This window comes from Typopeltis vanoorti, chromosome 13 (assembly GCF_054136105.1).
Source record: "Typopeltis vanoorti isolate ZY-2024b chromosome 13, IOZ_Tvanoo_1.0, whole genome shotgun sequence".
NCBI lineage: Eukaryota > Metazoa > Arthropoda > Arachnida > Uropygi > Thelyphonidae > Typopeltis > Typopeltis vanoorti.
In genome coordinates this window covers 121,581,238-121,602,207 of record NC_143561.1, presented here as the reverse complement: position 1 = coordinate 121,602,207, position 20,970 = coordinate 121,581,238, and the positions used below count along the sequence as shown (strand labels likewise).

At 38.1% G+C, this 20,970-nt stretch overlaps 1 protein-coding gene across 1 annotated transcript in view; it reads left to right on the top strand.

Moving 5' to 3' along the window:
* Positions 1 to 20,970, top strand: part of Col4a1 (Collagen type IV alpha 1) — a 903,940-nt gene that overhangs the window by 739,307 nt on the left and 143,663 nt on the right. The window contains exon 31 of the mRNA XM_090402880.1: positions 12,054 to 12,161. Within this exon, the coding sequence (XP_090259006.1) occupies positions 12,054 to 12,161 (108 nt within the window). The remainder of the gene's footprint in view (positions 1 to 12,053; positions 12,162 to 20,970) is intronic.

Below are 20,970 nucleotides of genomic sequence, written 5' to 3'. Positions count from 1 at the left end.
ACTTTTATATCATAAATATATATTTATGACATGACATTTATGGCATGTATGATTGTTAGAATAACCTCCATGGAATGAATAGACTCATCGTGGGAGACCCACTTGAGCAGCAACATGTCTAACATATTGAACATTGAAATTATTTATTCTCCCTGCATTCACAATGTGCACTCTTACAATGCATTTTGCTCACGAACAACGTTCCAAGTAAAAAATCTACTCCTCACACATCCTTCTTCACCTGGAAGTTGTGTAATCTTTATACAACTCCCAGAACTGGACTCTCATTGTTCCCATCATATCGTCCTTTCTCTTTTATAATTCCTTCTGTATTAATCTGGTAAAATCCCTTAACAAACTTGAAGTTCTCTATCATATATCCTCTTTTCCTCTTATTCACCAAACTCTGCAATCAATATTCCCTTATCCACTCTTTGTAACCAACACTCCAGAGCCCTAGTATCACTTTGGTCATTCATCTTTAGACCTCTCTTGTATTTCCAAATCACATTGAAAACTAGGCAATGAAATCTGAGCACACAATAATCCCTGCATGGGCTGACCAGTGCCTTATATAGAGGCACCACCTCCTTATCCTTACATGTCAATCTTTGCAAAACTTGCAGTGTGCCCTTCCAACTTTAGTTCACTGTCAACCATTGCCCCAAGATTCTGAAGCTCCTCCACTTCCTGAAACACAGTTCCACCAATATAGTAAAGCCTTATATCTCTCTGCATCTCAGTGTGTAACATCTTGCATTTTTTAAATACGTATATATTTGTGTGACATTTTCATGTGAACCATCATCCTCCTCCTCATACTCACACTATCAACATAAGAAATATCAATGGTAAAGAAATGAAACTAGCAGAAGAATTGGATAAGTACTGGAGGACGAGGTTATAGTCAGACATGCTATGAGGTAGCAGCAAACAAAAGATAAGTATTTCATTATAATTTATCTCTTATAGTCTGTAGGTAGTTTGCACTTGGAGAATTTGTACTTAAATGTAATATTTTAGTATAGTTTGTTAGTATTATAATAAAATAATTTTAGTTTAATCCTTTATCCAAGTGTGAGCAAACAAAGTTTGCACCTGAAAGTATCTTCAGGACTGGGATAAGGTGATACAACACCAGGGAAACTCCTTGCAAAGGTGGAGCAAGCTAACATCACTCCTATCTCCGTATCTCCCATAATGCAAAACACATCTCCTTGCAGTTGCAGATATGTCTAATGTTATGCATTAAGGGAAGGGCCACTACCCAGACTAGTTTCGACCTTTATTGAGGTCTCTTCAGTTGGGAGCCAGGCCCAAGTGGAGATACCAGCCAGAAGCATTAGCAAGGTCATCTCCACCTATAGGAGTTGCCAAATGGAGTGCCACCTTTTTAATAAATTACTCTGGATTTAGAGAAAGATGTTGAAAGTTTATTTTTCACTTAGTTAGAATATAATAAATTTAGTTTAATCTTTTATCCAAGTGTGAGCAAACAAAGTTTGCACCTGAAAGTATCTTCAGGACTGGGGTAAGGTGGTGCAACACGCTCACACTTGGATAAAGGTCTTTATCTGCCCCATCCCTCTAGTATTAAAAACTACTTCTCCAGGATGAAATACCCTGATAACCTGTTCACTGAACAGCTCCACCATGTCCTCTGCATCAGTCACTCTTTTCCCATCTTTGTCTAACAATGTCCTTCTTCCACGATTATTCCTCCTCCTACTGACCACATAACAAAAGAATTCCTTAGGATTTTTCTTGGATCTCATAGCCAATCTCTTCTCATATTCAAGTTTTGCCTTCCTTATCATACTAATCAGCATCCTGGCTTGAATTTTATATTCATCATGCATCTGCACTCCACCCCTCTCCTTATATATCTTCATAACCTTTTTTTTTTACCTGCAGTTCCCATATGATATTGTTTATCATCCATTCTCACCAAATTGTGTGTTCTCTTTTTCACTCATGGTATGTAACTAGCCATTTCTTCTAATAAATATTCCTTCACCAGTTCCCAAACAGTGATGATATCTTGCCTTTCCAATTCCTCCATCCATGGAACTGCCCCAAGCTGATTTCTAAGAATATTATAATCAGCTGCCTTATCAATGCCACATACATTTCTTTCTCTTTGATACTCCTGCATGTCTAGTCATCTTCTAAGTTAAAACTACATGGTCACTCTCTCCAATTAGGGCAGAGATTTCATCTCAGTTATAATCAGACTCCCATAATAATCATATTTTTGTACTTGCCAAGCTCAACTTCCTCAACATCTCCTGCTTTTCACCCTATATTCTCACTGGCTTATAGCAATGCCCCACTAAATATCCTGTCCTGCCTACTTCCACCTAGCACCATATGCTCTCAAAACTAGTAGCGACATTGCAATTCAAATCCTTCACTCTGAGAGGACACAACTCGTCACTTATCATAAGCAATTCTCCACCCATATTTGCACTTCCTATCCTGGCAAAAAATGCTATATGCTGCTACTTCTATTCCTGTCAACCATGTTTTCAGTGATCCCAATAATCATTGGATTGGCTGATGCTATGAGCTCCACCAATTCATCTCCTTCATTCTGGATACTTCTGGCATTTGTATAAAGAATCATCAAGGAACTGTCACTACCTGTATCCTTATCATTATTTCCTCCAAACTCCACTGGATTTCTCATTATTCGATGTATTCCGCCTTCTCTCAAGTGACTATTCCTATAGTTACTTGAGAGAAATTTGAAGAGAGAAAGGAACAAACAGTTCCTATCTCTCTTCAAATGCCCTCCATGCATCCATGTAATCGACCTCTCTTTTCACACATTCTGCCTATCATACTATTCATTACTGATGATCTTCTCTGCAACTCTGCATTATCATACCTGGGTCATGCACTCACTATCTTCCCTCTATCTTCTATGCAACCTCAAGCACAAACCTCAGATCTCTCACTGCTCGATTCACACTGCTTCTCAAGTCATTTATGCCCTCCATCAGAATCATCTCATCCACTCTTTTATCTCACTTAATTGCCACAGTCACACTATCATTTCTCCAGGCAGACAATCTAGCATTCTGTCTTGCACACCACAGATCACTGTGTCTCCACACATCACACCTCTTACCACTCTGTTTGTTCCTCACCTGCATCCCTAACTCTCTCTCTCTCTCTCTCTCTCTCTCCCCTGAGATTTTCCCCTCTTGTTCTCCTACCTATTTGTCATCCTGTCATCTTTCCAGCTCTGGTTCCTGCATTGCTTCGCCTTTCTCTCATTGCCTCTTTCATTGGTTCTCCTATTCTCTCCTTTTCTATCATTCCCATAACTCTCTCTCTCTCATGCCTACTCTGATTCACTTCACATTCCTTGCTTTCAGTTTTCTAATCTCTTCTTTCATTCTTCTCAACTCATTCCTGATACATTCCACTTTTTCTTTCAACGCATCTATCTCTTTCTGCAAGCTACCTTTTTTTGCTTGGCATTCATCCTTCCGATCGACACCATCTTTCAAATCTATTTCACACCCTACTTTTATATTCTCATTCATATACCACTCATTTTCCTCACCCTCAATCATGTTATTTGTCTGTCTCTCTGGGTTGATATTCACCCATTTCTGACTTAATGCAGCTGAGTTTCCTTATGCTAATTTCTAAATAAAAATGATCTCCCCATTTTCTACATTTTACACAGGCATGCACTCTCTTGTCTCTCACCTGCCACATTTCTAACTGCCAAGATGTATACATACCGCAAGCACTGCATACTACAAAATCCCATTGTATGGTGTGTAAAATGTATTCCTTAAATGGCAGAGGACTTGGTGATAGCTGTTGAAAGTTTATTTTTCACTTGGTTAAAGTATAATAAAATTAGTTTAATCCTTTATCCAAGTGTGAGCAAACAAAGTTTGCACCTGAAAGTATCTTCAGGACTGGGGTAAGGTGGTACAACAGCAGGGCAACTCGTTGCAAAGGTGGAGCAAGATACCAACACTCCTATCTCAGTATCTCCTATAATGCAAAACACATCTCCTTGCGGTTGCAGATATGTCTAATTTTATTATATTGGTGATAGCTATTCGCAAAGTGATAAGGAAGTGATAAGTATGATAAGGAAGGCGAAACTTGAATATGAGAAGAGACTGGCTATGAGATCCAAGAAAAATCCTAAGGAATTCTTTTGTTATGTGGTCAGTAGGAGGAGGAATAATCGTGGAAGAAGGACATTGTTAGACAAAGATGGGAAAAGAGTGACTGACGCAGAGGACATGGTGGAGCTATTCAGTGAACAAGTTATCAGGGTATTTCATCCTGGAGAAGTAATTTTTAATACTAGAGGGATGGGGCAGATTTAAAAGTGCAGAAAGAGAGTGTGTTTCAAATACTGATTACTCTGGATGTCAATAAAGCAATTGCATTGACCTGGCCTTTTAGTGAGAGTCTGACCATAGGAAAGATTGTTAGGAGGGTAAAAGAGTGCCATTGTATAAGGGTGGCAGTAGAATGGAAGTGTCAAACTAAAGATCAGTTTGTATTTCATCAGTAGTTGTTAAAATTTTGGAGAAATTAGTGAGCGATCATTTACAGCATTGGGCAGAAGAGGGTAATGTTATCTGTAAGAGTAGGCATGGACTTGTTAAGGGGTGCTCTTGTTTAAGCAATTTAATTGCCTTTTATAATAAAGTGACAAGAGTAGTTTATGAGGGAAAGGCATGTTCTGCCATTTTCTTGGATTTTACAAAAGGATTTGAGTGCCACACATTATCTGATATTTTATTTAGAGCAGATGATTTTGTATATTAAATTAGTGAATTTAGGGTATTGGCTGTCTCATAGGTATCAGAGGGTTGTGTATGAGAGAGTGATATTAAGGAAGCAGAAGGTTATGAGTCGGATCCCAAAGGGCTCAGTACTTGGACCTGTATTGTTTAACCTTTATATCAATGACATCGTCAATGGATTGCAGAGAGATATTCTATTGTTTGTAGATGATGTGAAGCTGGGAAGGATTATTAGTAATCGTGCAGATGTGGTAGCCCATTCAATAGGATTTGCATAAAACGGACAGATAGAAAATGAATGTGTGGGTGTATATAAGGAAGGCAAAACTTGAATATCAGAAGAGATTGGCTCTGAGATCCAAGAAAAATCCTAAGGAATCCTTTAATTCAGTTTAATTCAGCTAAATGTAAAGTCTTGAAGTTTGGGATACATTGATGACAGGCTCCATACTCGGTTGGAGGAACTCTACTGGATTGATTGAAACCTGAAATTCAGGAAACATATTGCAAATGTGGTGAAGGTAATCTAGAGGATTACTGCAATACTGAGAAGGATGTTGACCAACAGAGATAAAAGAGTTGTCATTCCATTGTATAAAGCCCTGATCAGACCACATCTGGAGTATTGTGCTCAAATTTGGTCCCCAGTATTTTGAAGGGAAGAAATTAACCTTAGAAAGAATGCAGAGGTGGATAACAGGATAATATTAGCACTGTACAATGTTAGCTATGAGGATAGACTGAAGGAATGTGGATTGCAGAGCTTGGTATATAGAAGGAGAGGTGATATGATTGAGACTTTTAAATTGATGAGAGGTAGTTACAGGATTGAAACTAGGGAGGTCTTTTGTTTGGTGGAACAAGGGGAAGGAATAATGGATTATTCCTGTCAGATGGTCTTCAGCAAGAGTGTAGGGAGTGGTTTCTTTGCATGGAACCACTTCTTTGTTGAACCATGGAATGCATTTTGCAATAGATTGGTGAGATCATGAATCAATAATAATAATAATAATATCAATGTAGTAGAAAAAAATTGGTCAAGTCTTTTTAAGCAACAAATGCAAGATATCATATTCAGGCAACAACAAGCAAGGAAAAAGAGTAGCTACAGTATTCAACACTAAATAAGAGCTTAATCTTCTCGAATGGCAAGCAGCCTGAGTTGGAATCAAAATTGGGAACAGGACAATGAGACATTGTGCCTATGGTCCCACGGAAGGTTCCACTTAGGGAAGAAGTGGATAATGCAGTTAACACAACAAAAAAGGAAAAGTTGATCCTTCTTGTAGATCTAAACAGTAGAGTAGGAAATCATTACTAGACATATAGAATTGTTTGGGAAAATTTGGTGAAAAGAGCAAAGCTGATAACAATAATAATAAGTATCTGCTGGGTTTCAGTTCAGGACATTATTATTATTATTACTTTATTCACATAATTGATTCAAAGTCAAAACAAAAAACAACAACAAAAAAAAAAACATTCAGACAATAATTTGACTCATGATGCAGAGCAATTCAGATTCTACCCAAGAATCCAAGAATAGTCTGTCAGGTGGCATCATAAAATATGGTGTGTTCCAAGTAATGGCATTTTTTGTAGATATGTGTTCACTTCCCTGATATTTAATTCATCTAAATAGTTGGATAGCTTCTTTGAAATTGCTCTAAACCGATAACTGTTGGGGTGACTTTCGTGTGTTTAATCCACATCCTGCAAAATTTGATTACCAGATCTCGATATTTAGTAATTTTTTCTAATTCTTTATTGTTAATGTTGTTATCACTGGGTAAAGTGATGTCAATAATCCAAACCTGTCGAGATATTATTATTATTATCCTAAGACCCCATGGAGTCAAAGACTCACCTAGGAGGTCACTTTGTCAAACACAGCTTATTATACCTTAAACACATTCAAATTCTCTGCACACACCACATTCTCATTTTATGAAAAACCTCTTCAACATTGATCCATAACAACCCCTTACCAACTCATACATCTCTATCATATCATCCCTCCTCTTCCTCCTATCCACAATGTAAATTACACCTTCTCAACCTTTCCTCATATTCAACGTACCAGAGACCAGAAACCACCTTAGTCAATCGCCTCTGGATCCTTTCCAACACTTCCTCGTACTTTTGAAAACCAAATATGTGCAAAGTAGACAATATGTGGCCTAATCAAGGCCTTATACAATGGAACAAGAATTTCTTTATGTCTACAAGTCAGTGTCTTCTGCATCATTACCAGAATTCGTTGCATTGTCTTCACAATTTTGGCAGTGTGTCCTCCAAATTTTAAATCCATATCTAGCATCACCCAAAATCTCTTATTTCTTCCACTTTCAATAATATAACTCCACCAGGAGTAAATTCTACATCCCATCCATCTTTGTTTTGCAAATTTTAAAACCTTACATTTTGCAACATCGAATTTGCATCCCTATTCTCGTGCTTATTCACTCAATCTATTCAAGTCTTTTTGTAAGGCCACAACATCTTTTCTGCTCCTCATAGTTTATCCCAACTTTGCCTCATCTGCAAACAATGGAACATCCCCATCCAAATCTTCGCAATATCATTTACATGTTAAACAGCAGTGGCCCTAAAATAGACCCCTAAGGCATAAGACTAGTGACCTTTCTCTTCAGGTATATTGCTTCCTCATACACAGCTTTTTGATACTTATCAGATAGATAATCTCCAATCCAATGCACTAGTTTGATATCTCATCCTATCCTCTCTAGTTTTTATTATTATTCAGGCCTCCATGGAGTCAAAAGACTCATCGTGGGAGGTCCTTCCTAAGAAACACAAAGTCTATCAAGACTCATCGTGGGAGGTCCTTCCTAAGAAACACAAAGTCTATCAAGACTCATCGAGGGGAGGTCCCCCACCTAAGAAACACAAAATCTATCATACCATTCCTTGAACTCATTGACAGTTCTCACTCTTACCACTCCATCAGGCAGTGCACGATGGAGTGTTGAAAATCCATGCCTCAACCACCCTCCATGCAAAGACACAAACTGGCCTATAATTAGACACTTCCAGTCTGCTTCCACCCTTATGCAATGGGCACTATCTTACCTTCCTTCCATTCCATGGGTAACTTTCTTGCAGCCAGACTTTCATTGAAAAGCCAGGTCAATCAGTTCCTTAGCACATTCTCTCAAAACTCTTGGTGAAATACCATCCAGTCCCACAGCTTTACTAACATCCAGAGTACTCAGTATGTGGAACACACTTTCCTCCTGCACCTCTAAACCTTGAACTTGCCCTATCCCTTCTAGTATTCAAATTGACTCCTCCAGGATGAAATACTCCAATTAAGTGTTCATTGAACAATTCCACTATGTCCTCTGCATCAGTCACTCTATTCCCATTTTTATCCCACAATATCATTCTTCCACAGTCATTTCTCCTTCTACTGGGCCACATAGCTAAAAAATTTCCTAGGATTTTCCTTGGATCTAAGGGCCAATCTTTTCTCATATTCCAGTTTCACCTTCCTTACCATACTAGTCACTCTTCTGGCCTGGGTCTTATATTCTTCATGCATCTTCTCTTCACCTGTCTCCTTATATCTCTTCCATAGCCTCTTTTTCACATGTATCTACTGTTTAATATCGTTTGCATCCACTTTACTCCAAATTGTGTCCTCTTCTTCACTCGTGGAATGCAGCTAACCATTCCTGCTAACAAATATTCCTTCACAATTTCCCAAGCACTAATGATATCCCGGCCTTCCAATTCCTCCCTCCACAAAACTTCCCCAAGTTGATGTCTAAGAGTATTATAATCACCAGCTTTATGATTCCACATACGTTCCTGTCTCTTTGATACTCCTGCATGTCTATTCATTTTCCAAGTCAAAACCATATGGTCACTCTCTCCAACTGGTGGGAGAGATGTCATCTCATTTATTATCAACTAATCTGATGGTATAACCAAATTCATGTTGCCTAAGACATTTGTCCCTCAAGAATTCTAGAAATTCCATTCTCTTATTGCTACATGCATCTTCCTTTCCCCAATCTATACTGCTGTAGTTAAAATCTCCCATAACAATCATTTTTCTTGCACTTGCCACACTCAACTGTCTCAACATCTCCTGGTCCCCACCCTCTGTGCTCCTTGATCTGTAGCAACACCCCAATAAATATCCTGTCTTGCTCACCTCCACCTCACACCATATGCTTTCAAAATCATTAGTGTCACAGCCTTCCAAAGCCTCCACTCTTAGAGGACATAGGTCATCACTTATCATAAGCAGTACTCCACCACCACCACGCTTTCCCTTCCTATCCTGCCGAAAAATGCTGTACCCAGCAACTTCTATTCCTGTTATTATATCTTCTTCTGTCAACCATGTCTCTGTGATCCCCAATAATCTTTGGCCAGGCTGATGCTATCAGTGCCTCCCTTATTCCGCATACTCCTGGCATTGGTATAAAGCATAAAAATGCTATTGTTTCTATACCCAGCATTATCCCCTCTAAACTCCACTGGGCTCAGCGTTACCTGATGACTGACTGACTCGTTCATAACAGCAATCACTCCAGATGCCTACGTCCTTCCTCATTCAAATGCAGGTGGTCTCTCGCATCCAATTCCTCTCTGCTCTCAAACGCACTCCACGCATCTACATATTTGAATCCTCTCTTCTGACATATTCTCGCTATTATGCCATTCAATATCACTGCTCTTCTGCTCAGCTCGACATTATCATACCTAGGCAACACACACACTATCTTTCCTCTGTGTGTCTTCTTTCATACAGCCTCAAGCAAGAATCTCATATCTCTCGCTGCCCTATTTACACCACCACAATCATCTCATCCACCCTTTCACCTCTCTTAATTGCCATAGCCATAGCCACAACTTGTCAAATAAAGTTTTAAAGCAAACGAAAGTTGAGCAGTTTTCAGAGGTGAACTGTAGACTCAAATATATAATCATCATTCAAGAAAAGATGAAAGAGTTTGAAAACAAGAGCCAATCCTTGGAAATTCAGTAGTAAATACTGAAGAAAACATTGATTGATTGATTCAGCCAGAGAGGCATGTGGTGAAGTTATTCACAAAGAGAAAAATTAGAACTCCATGGTGGACTCGAAAAGTTAAAGAGGCAGTCAAGAAAAAGTAAAAAGCATATAGGAAGTTCCAAGTAAATGAGTTTGTTATCTTAGAGAATACAGAGAAAAATATTAGAAAGTAAATGACAAGAGGGTGAGAAGTAGTTGCTTTGCATGGAGGGTGGTTGAACCATGGAATGCATTGCCTAATGGAGTGGTGAAAACGAGAACGGTCAATGAGTTTAAGGAGTGGTATGATAGACTTTGTGTTTCTTAGGGGGGACCCTCCCCTCGATGAGTCTTGATAGACTTTGTGTTTCTTAGGAAGGACCTCTCATGATGAGTCTTTTGACTCCATGGAGGTCTGGATAATAATAATAATAAAGTACTGTAAAAACTAAGTAAATGAAAGTCATGGGAGACTTTGGTAAGAAAATAGAAAATGAATATCCGAAAGTGGTAAAATATTATGGATGCTATTAAAAAAAAAGAGCTTAGAAATGTAGGAAAGAGTGCTGTAAAAGCAATCAAGTATTATAGAGCAGACATGAAGACTGAAATTAAAGATATTCTAGATGTCTGGAGTAATTACTTTAAAAGATTGCTAGATGAAACAAGCAGTAACTGCATGATGGTAGAAAACACTCAACAGGAATACAGTCAAGAATACATACTCAATACTTGAGTATGTATTGAGTATGTATTCTTGAAGTAGAAGAAACAATCAAAAGCCTGAAATATGGAAAAGCAGCTGGAGTAGATGATATTGTACATAAAGGCATTTGATATTATACCTCAAATATGAAGGTATAAAAGTTATATAGTGGCTGCACTTTATAATTAAGAACAGCTGGATAAATACCTGGTTGAATTCTGGTTGATTGGAGTAGAGCTCTTATAGTACCATCTGTAAAATTGGAAATAAAATTGTATGTGAGAATTATTGAGGAATTTCCCTGATGAGTGTTCCTGGTAAAATTTCTGCAAGTATACTTGATAAACAGCTATGAAAAGTTGTGGAAGGGAACATGGAGAAGAACATATTTGACTCAGGTCAAATAGAGGTTGTCAGGATCAAACTTTCCCTTTAAGATAAACAGAGAAAAAGTCATGATTATAACAAAGATCCATATTTAAATTTTGTTGTTGTGGAAAAGCCCTATGACAAGGTGTCAAGAGAAAAGCTTTTCAAAATGCAGTAATATGGTGAAAATTGGACATTATATCATGCAATACTTAATATATATTTGAGATTTAAGTCAGCAGTCAGAATTGAAGGAGATACAGAAAGATGGTTTGATATTAAATCAGGTGGAAGACAGGAGCTAACATTATCTCCACTGTTATTCATCATCTATATGGATCACATTATGAAGGAAAATGGTATTAAACTTGATATTAAAATTTTTTTCCTTTTAAGGTTATCAACATTCATATTTATTAATTTAGGGACACAAAAACACGTGTTGAAAAGATTATTTTATTAATTATTAATAAAATAACACTTGAACGTTTCGACCCCTGTATCGAGTTCATCATCAGAAGGATACATGTGTATAAGGAACCAAGCTACATGCTCTAGCCCTGTATACCGGTAAACTAAATCTACGTAGTTAATTAATCCTTTTTCTTAGCCTGATCTCTAGCGATAAAAATAAATAAATAAATAAAAAATACAACTACAATAAACATGAGGACTTTAGCAGTTTATTGTCCCCTCCCTCAATGAGTCCTTGGACTCTCTGGAGGTGTCAAATAATAATAACAACTTTTTATTAAATTACTCTGGATTTAGAGAAATTCAGAGTATTTAATAAAAAGTTGGCACACCTTTTGGCAACTCCTATAGGTAAAGATGACCTCGCCATTGCTTCTGCCTGGTATCTCCACTTCTGGGCCTGGCTCCCACTGAAGAGACCTCAATAAAGTCTAAACTAGTCTGGGTAGTGACATTTCCCTTAATGCATAACATTATACATATCCACAAGGAGATGTATTTTGCATTATGGGAGTTACTGAGGTAGGAGGGATGTTAGCTTGGTCCACCTTTGCTACGAGTTGCCTGGTGTTGTACTACCTTACCCCAGTCCTGAAGATATTTTCAGGCGCAAACTTTGTTTGCTCACACTTGGATAAAGGATTAAACTAAATTTATTATATATATGTTTGTTATTTCTTTTCAGGAGAAAGGGCAGAGAAAGGAGAGAGAGGAGAGCCAGGACTTCCAGGTTTACCTGGACTTGCAGGTGAAAAAGGAACAAGGGGTTTTGATGGAATTCCAGGCATTCCAGGTAGAGATTTTACTTTTATTTTTTTCCTTTTTCATTTTTATACTTAGGTTCTGTATTAGCGATGCCTAATATTAGTTTACTGCTAAATAAGTATGATCATTTCATCAGTCTTTATAATATTTTTATATTTTTATTTTGCTAACATGCAAGGTATAAGAAAAAAGAAAAATTACTGCATGGTCTTCTCCACCAAAAGAGACCACCCTATGTGGTAGGGACACAAAGCAAAATGTGTTACAATTGCAGTGCTCCTCTTTGGATGAATAGAATTTAATAAAATTTGGCATTTATTGGTCACTAGAAAATTTATACTGAACATATTCTAGTAATATATTGATGAGCATCAACTTTGGTTTCAATCAGATTTCTTCTAGCAAAATGATCTGAAATTATAATAATAATTTTTCACTGGCTGGATGAAATTTAATGAAATCTGGTATGTAGAATTTCCATTAAAGTTGCTTCAGTTTTCATTTCAGATGGACCAACAAAAATGCAACTCTAAACAGGTTACTTTCAAGACTCACTGATGAATAATTTTTTTTAAATTTTAATTGAACTACATTATAGACCAAATTTCTTTAAATTCCCTCCAGTGAAACAGAAAAGAATTATTATAGTTTCGAATCATTTTGCCAGTAAAAGGGAAATTATGTGCCCATACTATGTGACATAGTCCGGGCGCGCTCCGAGACAAAACAGAGATGTGGCCAGTCACCATGGAAGAGACAGGAACCTCGCCACGTAACCTTCCATAGTAAGCCATGAATCAGAGAACCATGTCAGATTTAATCAATAGAGACAGGGTTGGACCCTCTGCAACTTTTGTCTCTTGGAAACATTACACAGAAGAAGAGAAAGAAACTGGGGAATGTAAGACAGATACTATGAAAATAGCATATGAAGTTATCTTAAACCCTCTGGGAGGGTATCTCCTGATCCTTCACATGTGAAAACCAAGAATCTACTCTTAATTCTTGCAACTTGGAATATAAGGACTTTATATGAAGCTGAGAAGTTAGATAACTTTAGACAAAAACCTGAAGCAATGAAAATTGACATTCAGAATGGAGTAGCATTTGTACTAAAAAATAAGATTGTCCAATACTTACTTTGATTTCGGCCCATAAGTGACACAGTAATTGCATTAAAAACTGCAGCTGAACCTTTTAATATTTTTATCGTCCAAATGTATGCACCAACTTCTGATTACCCAGATGAAGATGTGGAACCTTTCTATGAAAGCATTCAAAATGCACTTAACAACACAAAATCAGATGACATAATTATAATTATGGGAGATCTAAACGCTAAAGTAGGTTCAGAAAAGATCTCTTCCTGCATGGGAAACCAAGACTTGGGACATAGAAATCCAAAAAGAGAAAGATTAATACAGTTCTGTGAAGAAAATGATCTGGTAATAACAAATACTTTATTTAACCAACTTCCTAGAAGACTTTACATATGGAAAATTCCGGAAAAAGTTATAGGAACCGGATTGACTATATAATGATTAAAAAAAGATTCCGAAATAACATCTTACAAGACAAAACATACCCAGGGTCTGATATTGGATCAGACCACAACCCTGTGGTCATTAAAGCAGAAATAAAATTAAAGAAAACAATGAAACCTGTAAACATAGAAAAGTATGATCTCGGTGCCTTAAAAATCAAGAAATACAAGATAAATAACTGGCACAATACACTGTATTGATGTTCCTGATTCCACCAAGTATCCTTACTCTAAAGATCAGACTGAGGATATATGACAGAAAATTAATGGGCATAATAAATTTCGAGGGCGCTCGTGAGGCAAGCATGGCAGATGTGTGTAAGAAGAGCTCCGGATTGCGATAAGTTTTTCTTGAAATAATTGATTGTATATGAGTATTTGTTTGAGTAAGAGCTGCTATAAAAGTTGTGAGCTACTAGTGTTATTAGTGTGTGGGATATTTCACTGAAACGTAATTATAAACTCATTATTATTAGACCTTAGAGTAGTAACTGGCACAGGAAACATGACGGCAGCTTTGTCATTCCATGACTTTAACTTAGACTTCAGTTGTTTTGTTAAATATGAGGTGTGCTATATGTATTCTTTCGATTACATAAATGATTTGTGGATGTTTAGGGCAGATGGAACGAGGGTGTGTGCAAAGTGTGACCTGAACGAGGATTTGATGAATGCCAATATGAAATTGATGACAGAAAGTGTTAGTAGCAACAATGTCATAGAGAAAATGAGTGCACGTTCGAAAGAGAAGGATGGTGTGAAAAAGAGGCGAAAAAATGTTAAAAAATCAAAAAAAAAAAAGAAAACGAGTGATTTGAAAACTGAAACGGATGTTAAAAAGGATGAAAGTGAGGTGAGAGTGGCGGAAGGAAACGTAATTAAGAGTACAAATGAAACCAGAAATAGCATGACACAAGATTCGAAAGTAGAAAAAAATGAAAGAATGAATAATAGCGAAAGATGGACAATAATGTATGGGCAGGAAGTACGGAAACTCAAAAGAATGAATGAGAGTGAAAGTGAGAAGAAGGGGTTGAGAGTTAGAAAATTAGAAAGATTGAATGATAGAGAGAATGTGACATGAGATTCGGAAGTTGAATTGGATTGGATGAGGCAAGACACGAAATGGATGCGGAATGAAATTAAGAAAATTAGGGTAAAAACAATTAAAACAAATCATATGGCATGAAAGACTTAACGAAATACAAGTGAGTAGCGTTGTATGATGACTCCATTATTAAAGGTATACTGGATGATAGGATGCACAAGGTATGTTTTCCAAGAGGTAAAATGAGTAGAGTGATTGAGGCATTGAGGAGGGAGCAAGCAAAGGAGTTGATGGTTTTAATAGGTACGAATGATTTGACAGAGGACAAAGAGCAGCAGAATGGATATCAGGAGGCTGCTTACAAGGATAAAAGAGAATAGTGTGACAGGAAGGGTAGTAAGCATGTTGCCTCGGTATGACTGGTGAGAATAGGCAGAGAGCAAGGATTATCAATGATATGTTGGCTGAAATGTGTGAGGAGAAGGGAGTACAGTTTGTTAATGTGTGGAATGAGTTTGAAGGACGAAGTGAACTGTATGGGAGCAATTGACTGCATTTGAGTGGTTATGGTGTGAGTCGCTTGGAGAGACTGCTGCTGGAAGGTACAGTGAGTAGAGAGAATGAGTCAAATCAAGTGGGAAGTGATGTGGAAGAGCAGGAGAGTAAGACAGGAGAGATTGAAGAGGTGGTTATGAATGGGGGAGTGAATGGCATGAGTATAGAAAATGAGAGAATGGGTGTGCAAGAGGAAGGGAAATGGGGAGGCTCAGGGTGGACAGTGATACACAACGTGAGAAAGATGGATGCTTCAAGAAGATGTGAGAACATGTGTAGACAGGAAATGAATGGGATGACCAGGGATCAAGAGGAAACAGTTGAAATTGAAAAGGGTTCTAAAATGAATAAGCAGAAAGGGAAATAGCCCCAGTCACGCATGGAGAAATCACATCGAATGAGTGGTATCAGTGGAACTAGTTGAAGACTCAGAAATGAGCTGTTGTGTTTGTATACAAATGCTAAAAGTATAAGAAACAAAGCAGATGAAATGGTTGCACTAATTGCGTCTATTAACCCAAAGATTGTTGGAATAAGTGAGACATGGTTGGAAGAGGACAACATTTTGATAAGAATAGAGATGGAAGGGTATAATATGTTTCGTGAGGATAGAAGGGGTAAAAAGGGAGAGGGAGTGTTATAGATGATAGAGAAAGAGATGTCCATACAAAGTAGAGATGCAAGAAGGAAATAGTGCCAGTGGTTTTGAGGCAGTGTGGTGTGAGGTAGAGGTGAATGGAATCAAATACTAGGTTGGATGTTGTTATAGACCATTTAATGTGGATGGTGGTGATAATTAAATGTATTATCAAATTAGAAAAGCTAATAAGAAAAGGGTGATCATTATGGGTGATTTTAATTATGGCAATATAGACTGGAATGATGAAATCACAACTGGAACTAAAGAAAAAGAGTTTCTTGAGTTTTTGCGGAATAACTACCTCAGACAGTATGTAACAGAGGGCATGCGATGATTGAGGGTCTTAGATTTGGTCATCTCATCAGAGGATGTACTTATAAATGAGGTGTCAAATCATCCACCAATTGGTGAGAATGACTATGAGGTCACTCTCATATCTCATATCAGATTACCTGGGTGGTTTCCAGCAGTGTGAGGACCTCTGTGAGAAAAGGGTATATGTGAAACTACAAGGGGGGAGGGGGTGATTATGAATAGCTCAGGAGACAGCTTGTGGATGTAGCATGGAATGAGGAGTTAGTTGGAAAAGAGATCAATTCCGCTGGGGAAATTTTCAAAAACTTTCTAGTAGATGCAATGTCTACGTGCATTCCAAGGGTGAGAAGGTTAATTAAGGTAGGTGTGAGATGGACGAATAAAGAGATTAAGCATGCTATACAGAGAAAAAGGGCATTATGGAGGCAGCATAAGAGAAGTAGAAATAACCAATTCCATGAGGTTTACAAAGACCAGGCAAGGAGGGTGACTTGGTTGGTGAGGGTAGTTAAAGAGAGGTATGAACAGCAGTAGCTAATGAAGCCAAAAAGAATCCTAAGGAGTTCTTTCAATATATAGCCAGCAAAAGAAAGAATGATTATGGAAGGATGACATGGATTGGAGAAAATGGTATAAAGACAGCTGTTGTGGAATGTGTGGGTTAGATAATTAATGAGCATTCATAAAGGTCTTTCAATCTTGTGAATGTGACTTCATGGAGAGATTGAGAGCAGTTGATGATGGGGAGGAGAGACTGACTGTAAGTGAGCAACAGGTTTATGGGCAGTGGACAAACTAGATGTTAATAAGGCTGTGTGGGACATGATAATATATCACCAAGTATTCTGAAAGAATATGCCAGGGAGTTGACACTTGCTTTGACATATTTTTTTTAATACTAGTTTTGCACTCAGTCAAGTTCCCAAGGAGTGGAAGGAGGGCAAGATTGTGCCACTTCATAAAGGAGGTGATTGAACTCAAGCATCAAACTATAGGCCTATCTCTGTGTCAGGTGTTGTGGTTAAATTGTTGGAGAAGTTTGTGAGAACTAGGATCCAGAATTGGGTTGACAACAACGGTATTATATTTGATGGACAGCATGGATTTGCTAAAGGGAGATCATGTTTTAGTAATCTACTTACTTATTACAATAAAGTGACTGCATCCTTGGACAGAGGAGAAGGATACACAGTAATATACTTGGATTTCACAATGGATTTTGATAGATTACCTCATGATAAGTTGATAGTTAAACTAGAGCAGATGGCGTTGGATATTAGATTGGTGCATTTTATTGGAGACTGGCTATCTGATAGGTATCAGCAAGTTGTTAATGGGGGAGCGATATCCAGGAAAATGAATGGAGTGCCTTTGGGGTCTGTTTTGAGGTTCATTGTATAAGGCTCTGGGGTCCATTACTGTTTAACTTGTATATTATTGATATTGGTGAAGATTTAGATGGAGATATTCAGTTGTTTGCGGATGATGCGAAGTTGGGACGGACCATGAGGAATAGAGAAGATGTTGTGGCCTTACAAGAAGACTTGAATAAATTAAGTGATTGGGCACAGAATTGGGGATGAAAGTTCAATGTTGCAAAATTTGTTTTAAAATTTAAAATTTGGAAAACAAAGATGGAATGCAGAGTTTATGCTTGGTGAGGATATATTGTTGCAGGTAGAGGAAATAAGAGATCTTGGGGTGATAGTTGATAAGGATATGACATTTAGGGGACACATAGCAAAAATTGTGAAGGCAACACAAAAGCTTCTGGGAATGATGCGGAGGACACTGACTTGTAGAAATAGGGAGATTCTTGTTCCATTGTATAAGGCTTTGATTAGGCCACACATGGACTATTGTGCCCAGAGATGTTGGAAAGGGTCCAAAGGCAACTGATTAAGGTAGTTTCTAACCTCTGGAATGTCGAGTATGAAGAAAGATTGAGAAGATGTAATTTGCAGAGTATTATTATTATTATTACTACGGGCGACTCCAGGAATTCCTTAGACTAATCAAGGGAGGTCCTAAACATCATGTCCACACAACTATACGACATTCTCACAGTATCTATCATACCTTGCCTTGAACTCACTCACCGTCATAGCACCCACAACAGACTGTGGCAGCTTATTCCACTGATTCACCACTCTAAAAGTAAAGTACCCAGCTTTAACACCCTTGCTAACCACACACTTGCCCAGCTTCCATAGGTGTCCTCTAGTTCTCCCACCACCAGTCCTGATCTCAAAAATATCCTCTGAATTAATCCTATAAAAACCCTTTAGCAATTTAAATGTCTCAATCATATCTCCCCTTTTCTACCTATCAACTAATTTCTGCAACCTACAAATCTTCAACCTGTTCTCATAAAGTTCATTCCATAGACTTGGTCACTCGCCTCTGGATCCTCTCCACCTCCTCCCCATCAAGAAGAAACCTAGGTGACCAAATCTGGGCACAGTAGTCGAGATGTGTTCACATTAAGGTTCTGTAATAGACTATTCACCTCCACTTCATTCATCACAATTCCCGTATAAACTAATGGTTCCTTCATTTTTTCAATGTCACCACCTGGATAATATACTCTTGCAAAGTGCTCGTTCCATAATTCCACTATATCAACTGATTCAGTGACCTCCTTACCATCGTCATTCCTTAAAATCAATTTGCCGTGTACAGTTTTTTTTTTGTTTGCAGCATATTGAAACGAACTCTTTAGCTTGCATAAAGAACTCTTTAGCTTGCATAGGTAGTTTCCTTTCATAATCCGCATTTGCTTTTTATACCACACTCGTTACCCTTCTGGCCTGCGCTTTATACCGTTCGTGTGCCTGCTGGTCACTTTTTTCTTTAAATTCCCTCCACAGTTGTTGCTTTATTTGCAGCTCAAGCTTAATGGTGTTATTCTTCCATTTAACCCCTACTTGTTTTACTATTCGGACCCTAGGTATACAATCAGCCATAACCTCCTGTAAATGTTCCTTGACCACTTCCCATGCTCTATCGACATCCAGCCCTTGCAGTTTTACATGCTATCGCACTGATCCAAGCAATCTCCTAAGCTTGTCATACTTGCTAGCATGGTAATTCCATATATACTCTGTCTTCCACACGAAAATTACACACCTTTAGCCACCTTCCAGGTGATCTGTGATCTTCCTTTAGCCACCTTATGATCACTCTCACCAATAGGTGGCAACATGGTTATATTCATTACAGTCAAATTCTCAGATACTATTACCAGGTCAAACACTCTCACACCCCTAGTATTTTCAATTACATGCTCAGATAATTATCCCTTAATAATTGAATAAAATCCATTTCCTTCCTCACATGTGTCCTCTCATCCTTCCAATCAATGTTACCATAGTTGAAATCCCCCATAATAATTACTCTCCTTCCACTCATTTCATCCATTTGTTTATGCATACTATCTCCACCATCTATTCCATCGCCTGGTCTATAGCAGCACCGAACTTTATATTTTGTTCTGCCAGTCTCAATCTCACACCAAATAGCCTCAAATGAGCTCTTTCACTATCCTGCGATACAACTTCAATTCTCCTTGGCTGCAGTTCATCAGCTATCATCAATAACACTCCTCCCTCCATTTTATTCTCTCTGTCCTTCCTAAACACACTATAACCTACACATTCTGTCCCACTAACTATATAATCTTCCGTTAGCTATGTTTCACTAATGCCAATAACTTGTGGCCAGGAAGAGCCAATCATGGCCAAAAATTCTTCCTTCTTGTTCCTAATACTTCTGGCATTAGTATACATGAAATGCAGAGGTCCCTTCATCCCACCTCTATCTTGATGCATTATTCTAACTATCCCATTCCGATTTCTTGTCCTTAGTACTGGCTCAGGTACATTATATACATTCTTACACTCAACTGTCTCACTGATGTCCGCATATCCACTTCCCCCCTCCTTGGTAGTTCTAGTTTCCCTGGTTCTGCACATTCATTTTCACTTCATTCAGCAACACTTTTTCCAGTCTCTGCACACCAAATCCATTCAAATGCAAGCCATCCATCTTGTATAAATACTTTTGCCCATCAAACTCATTCCACACGTTCACGAATTCCACACCACACTGTCTGCATAACCTGCGCATAATGTCATTTGCAATTATGGCCCTCCTTCTAAACTTCTCTCTATCGTACTGCGGCAACAGACTCACCATCCTAACTCTGTCACTCTTTTCTTTCGCTACCTTTAACAGTATTTTCAAGTCCTCTCTCAAAAAGAGTGTGGTGGAAGGGGGGATCAATTGTTATAGGATCAGTGCTGGAGAAGTTCTACAGAAAATAGTGGGAGAACCGGAGGTCATCCCTGGAAACTGTATAAAGAGGGTGTGAGTAGGGCAGTGAGAAGCAGGTTTTTCATGCAGAGTTGTAAATGATTGGAATGCCTTGCCTGACAGTGTGGTGTCTGGAAGTAGTTTGAGTGTGTTTAAGACACAGTATGATGAGCTGTGTGTGTGATAAAAGGACCTCCCAGATGAGTCTTTGACTCCATTAGGTCTTGGGGTAATAATAATAAAGGCACCAAGACAAACAATTTACAAATTTGAGAAGATAATGAATAAATCCTGAATGAATGACAAGATACTGAAAATTATGAAGGGAGAATGAAACAAACACAAAAATCGTCCTGAGTACAAGAACTTACACAAGTAGATCAGGAAAGATTGTGCCACTTCATAAAGGAGGTGATCGAACT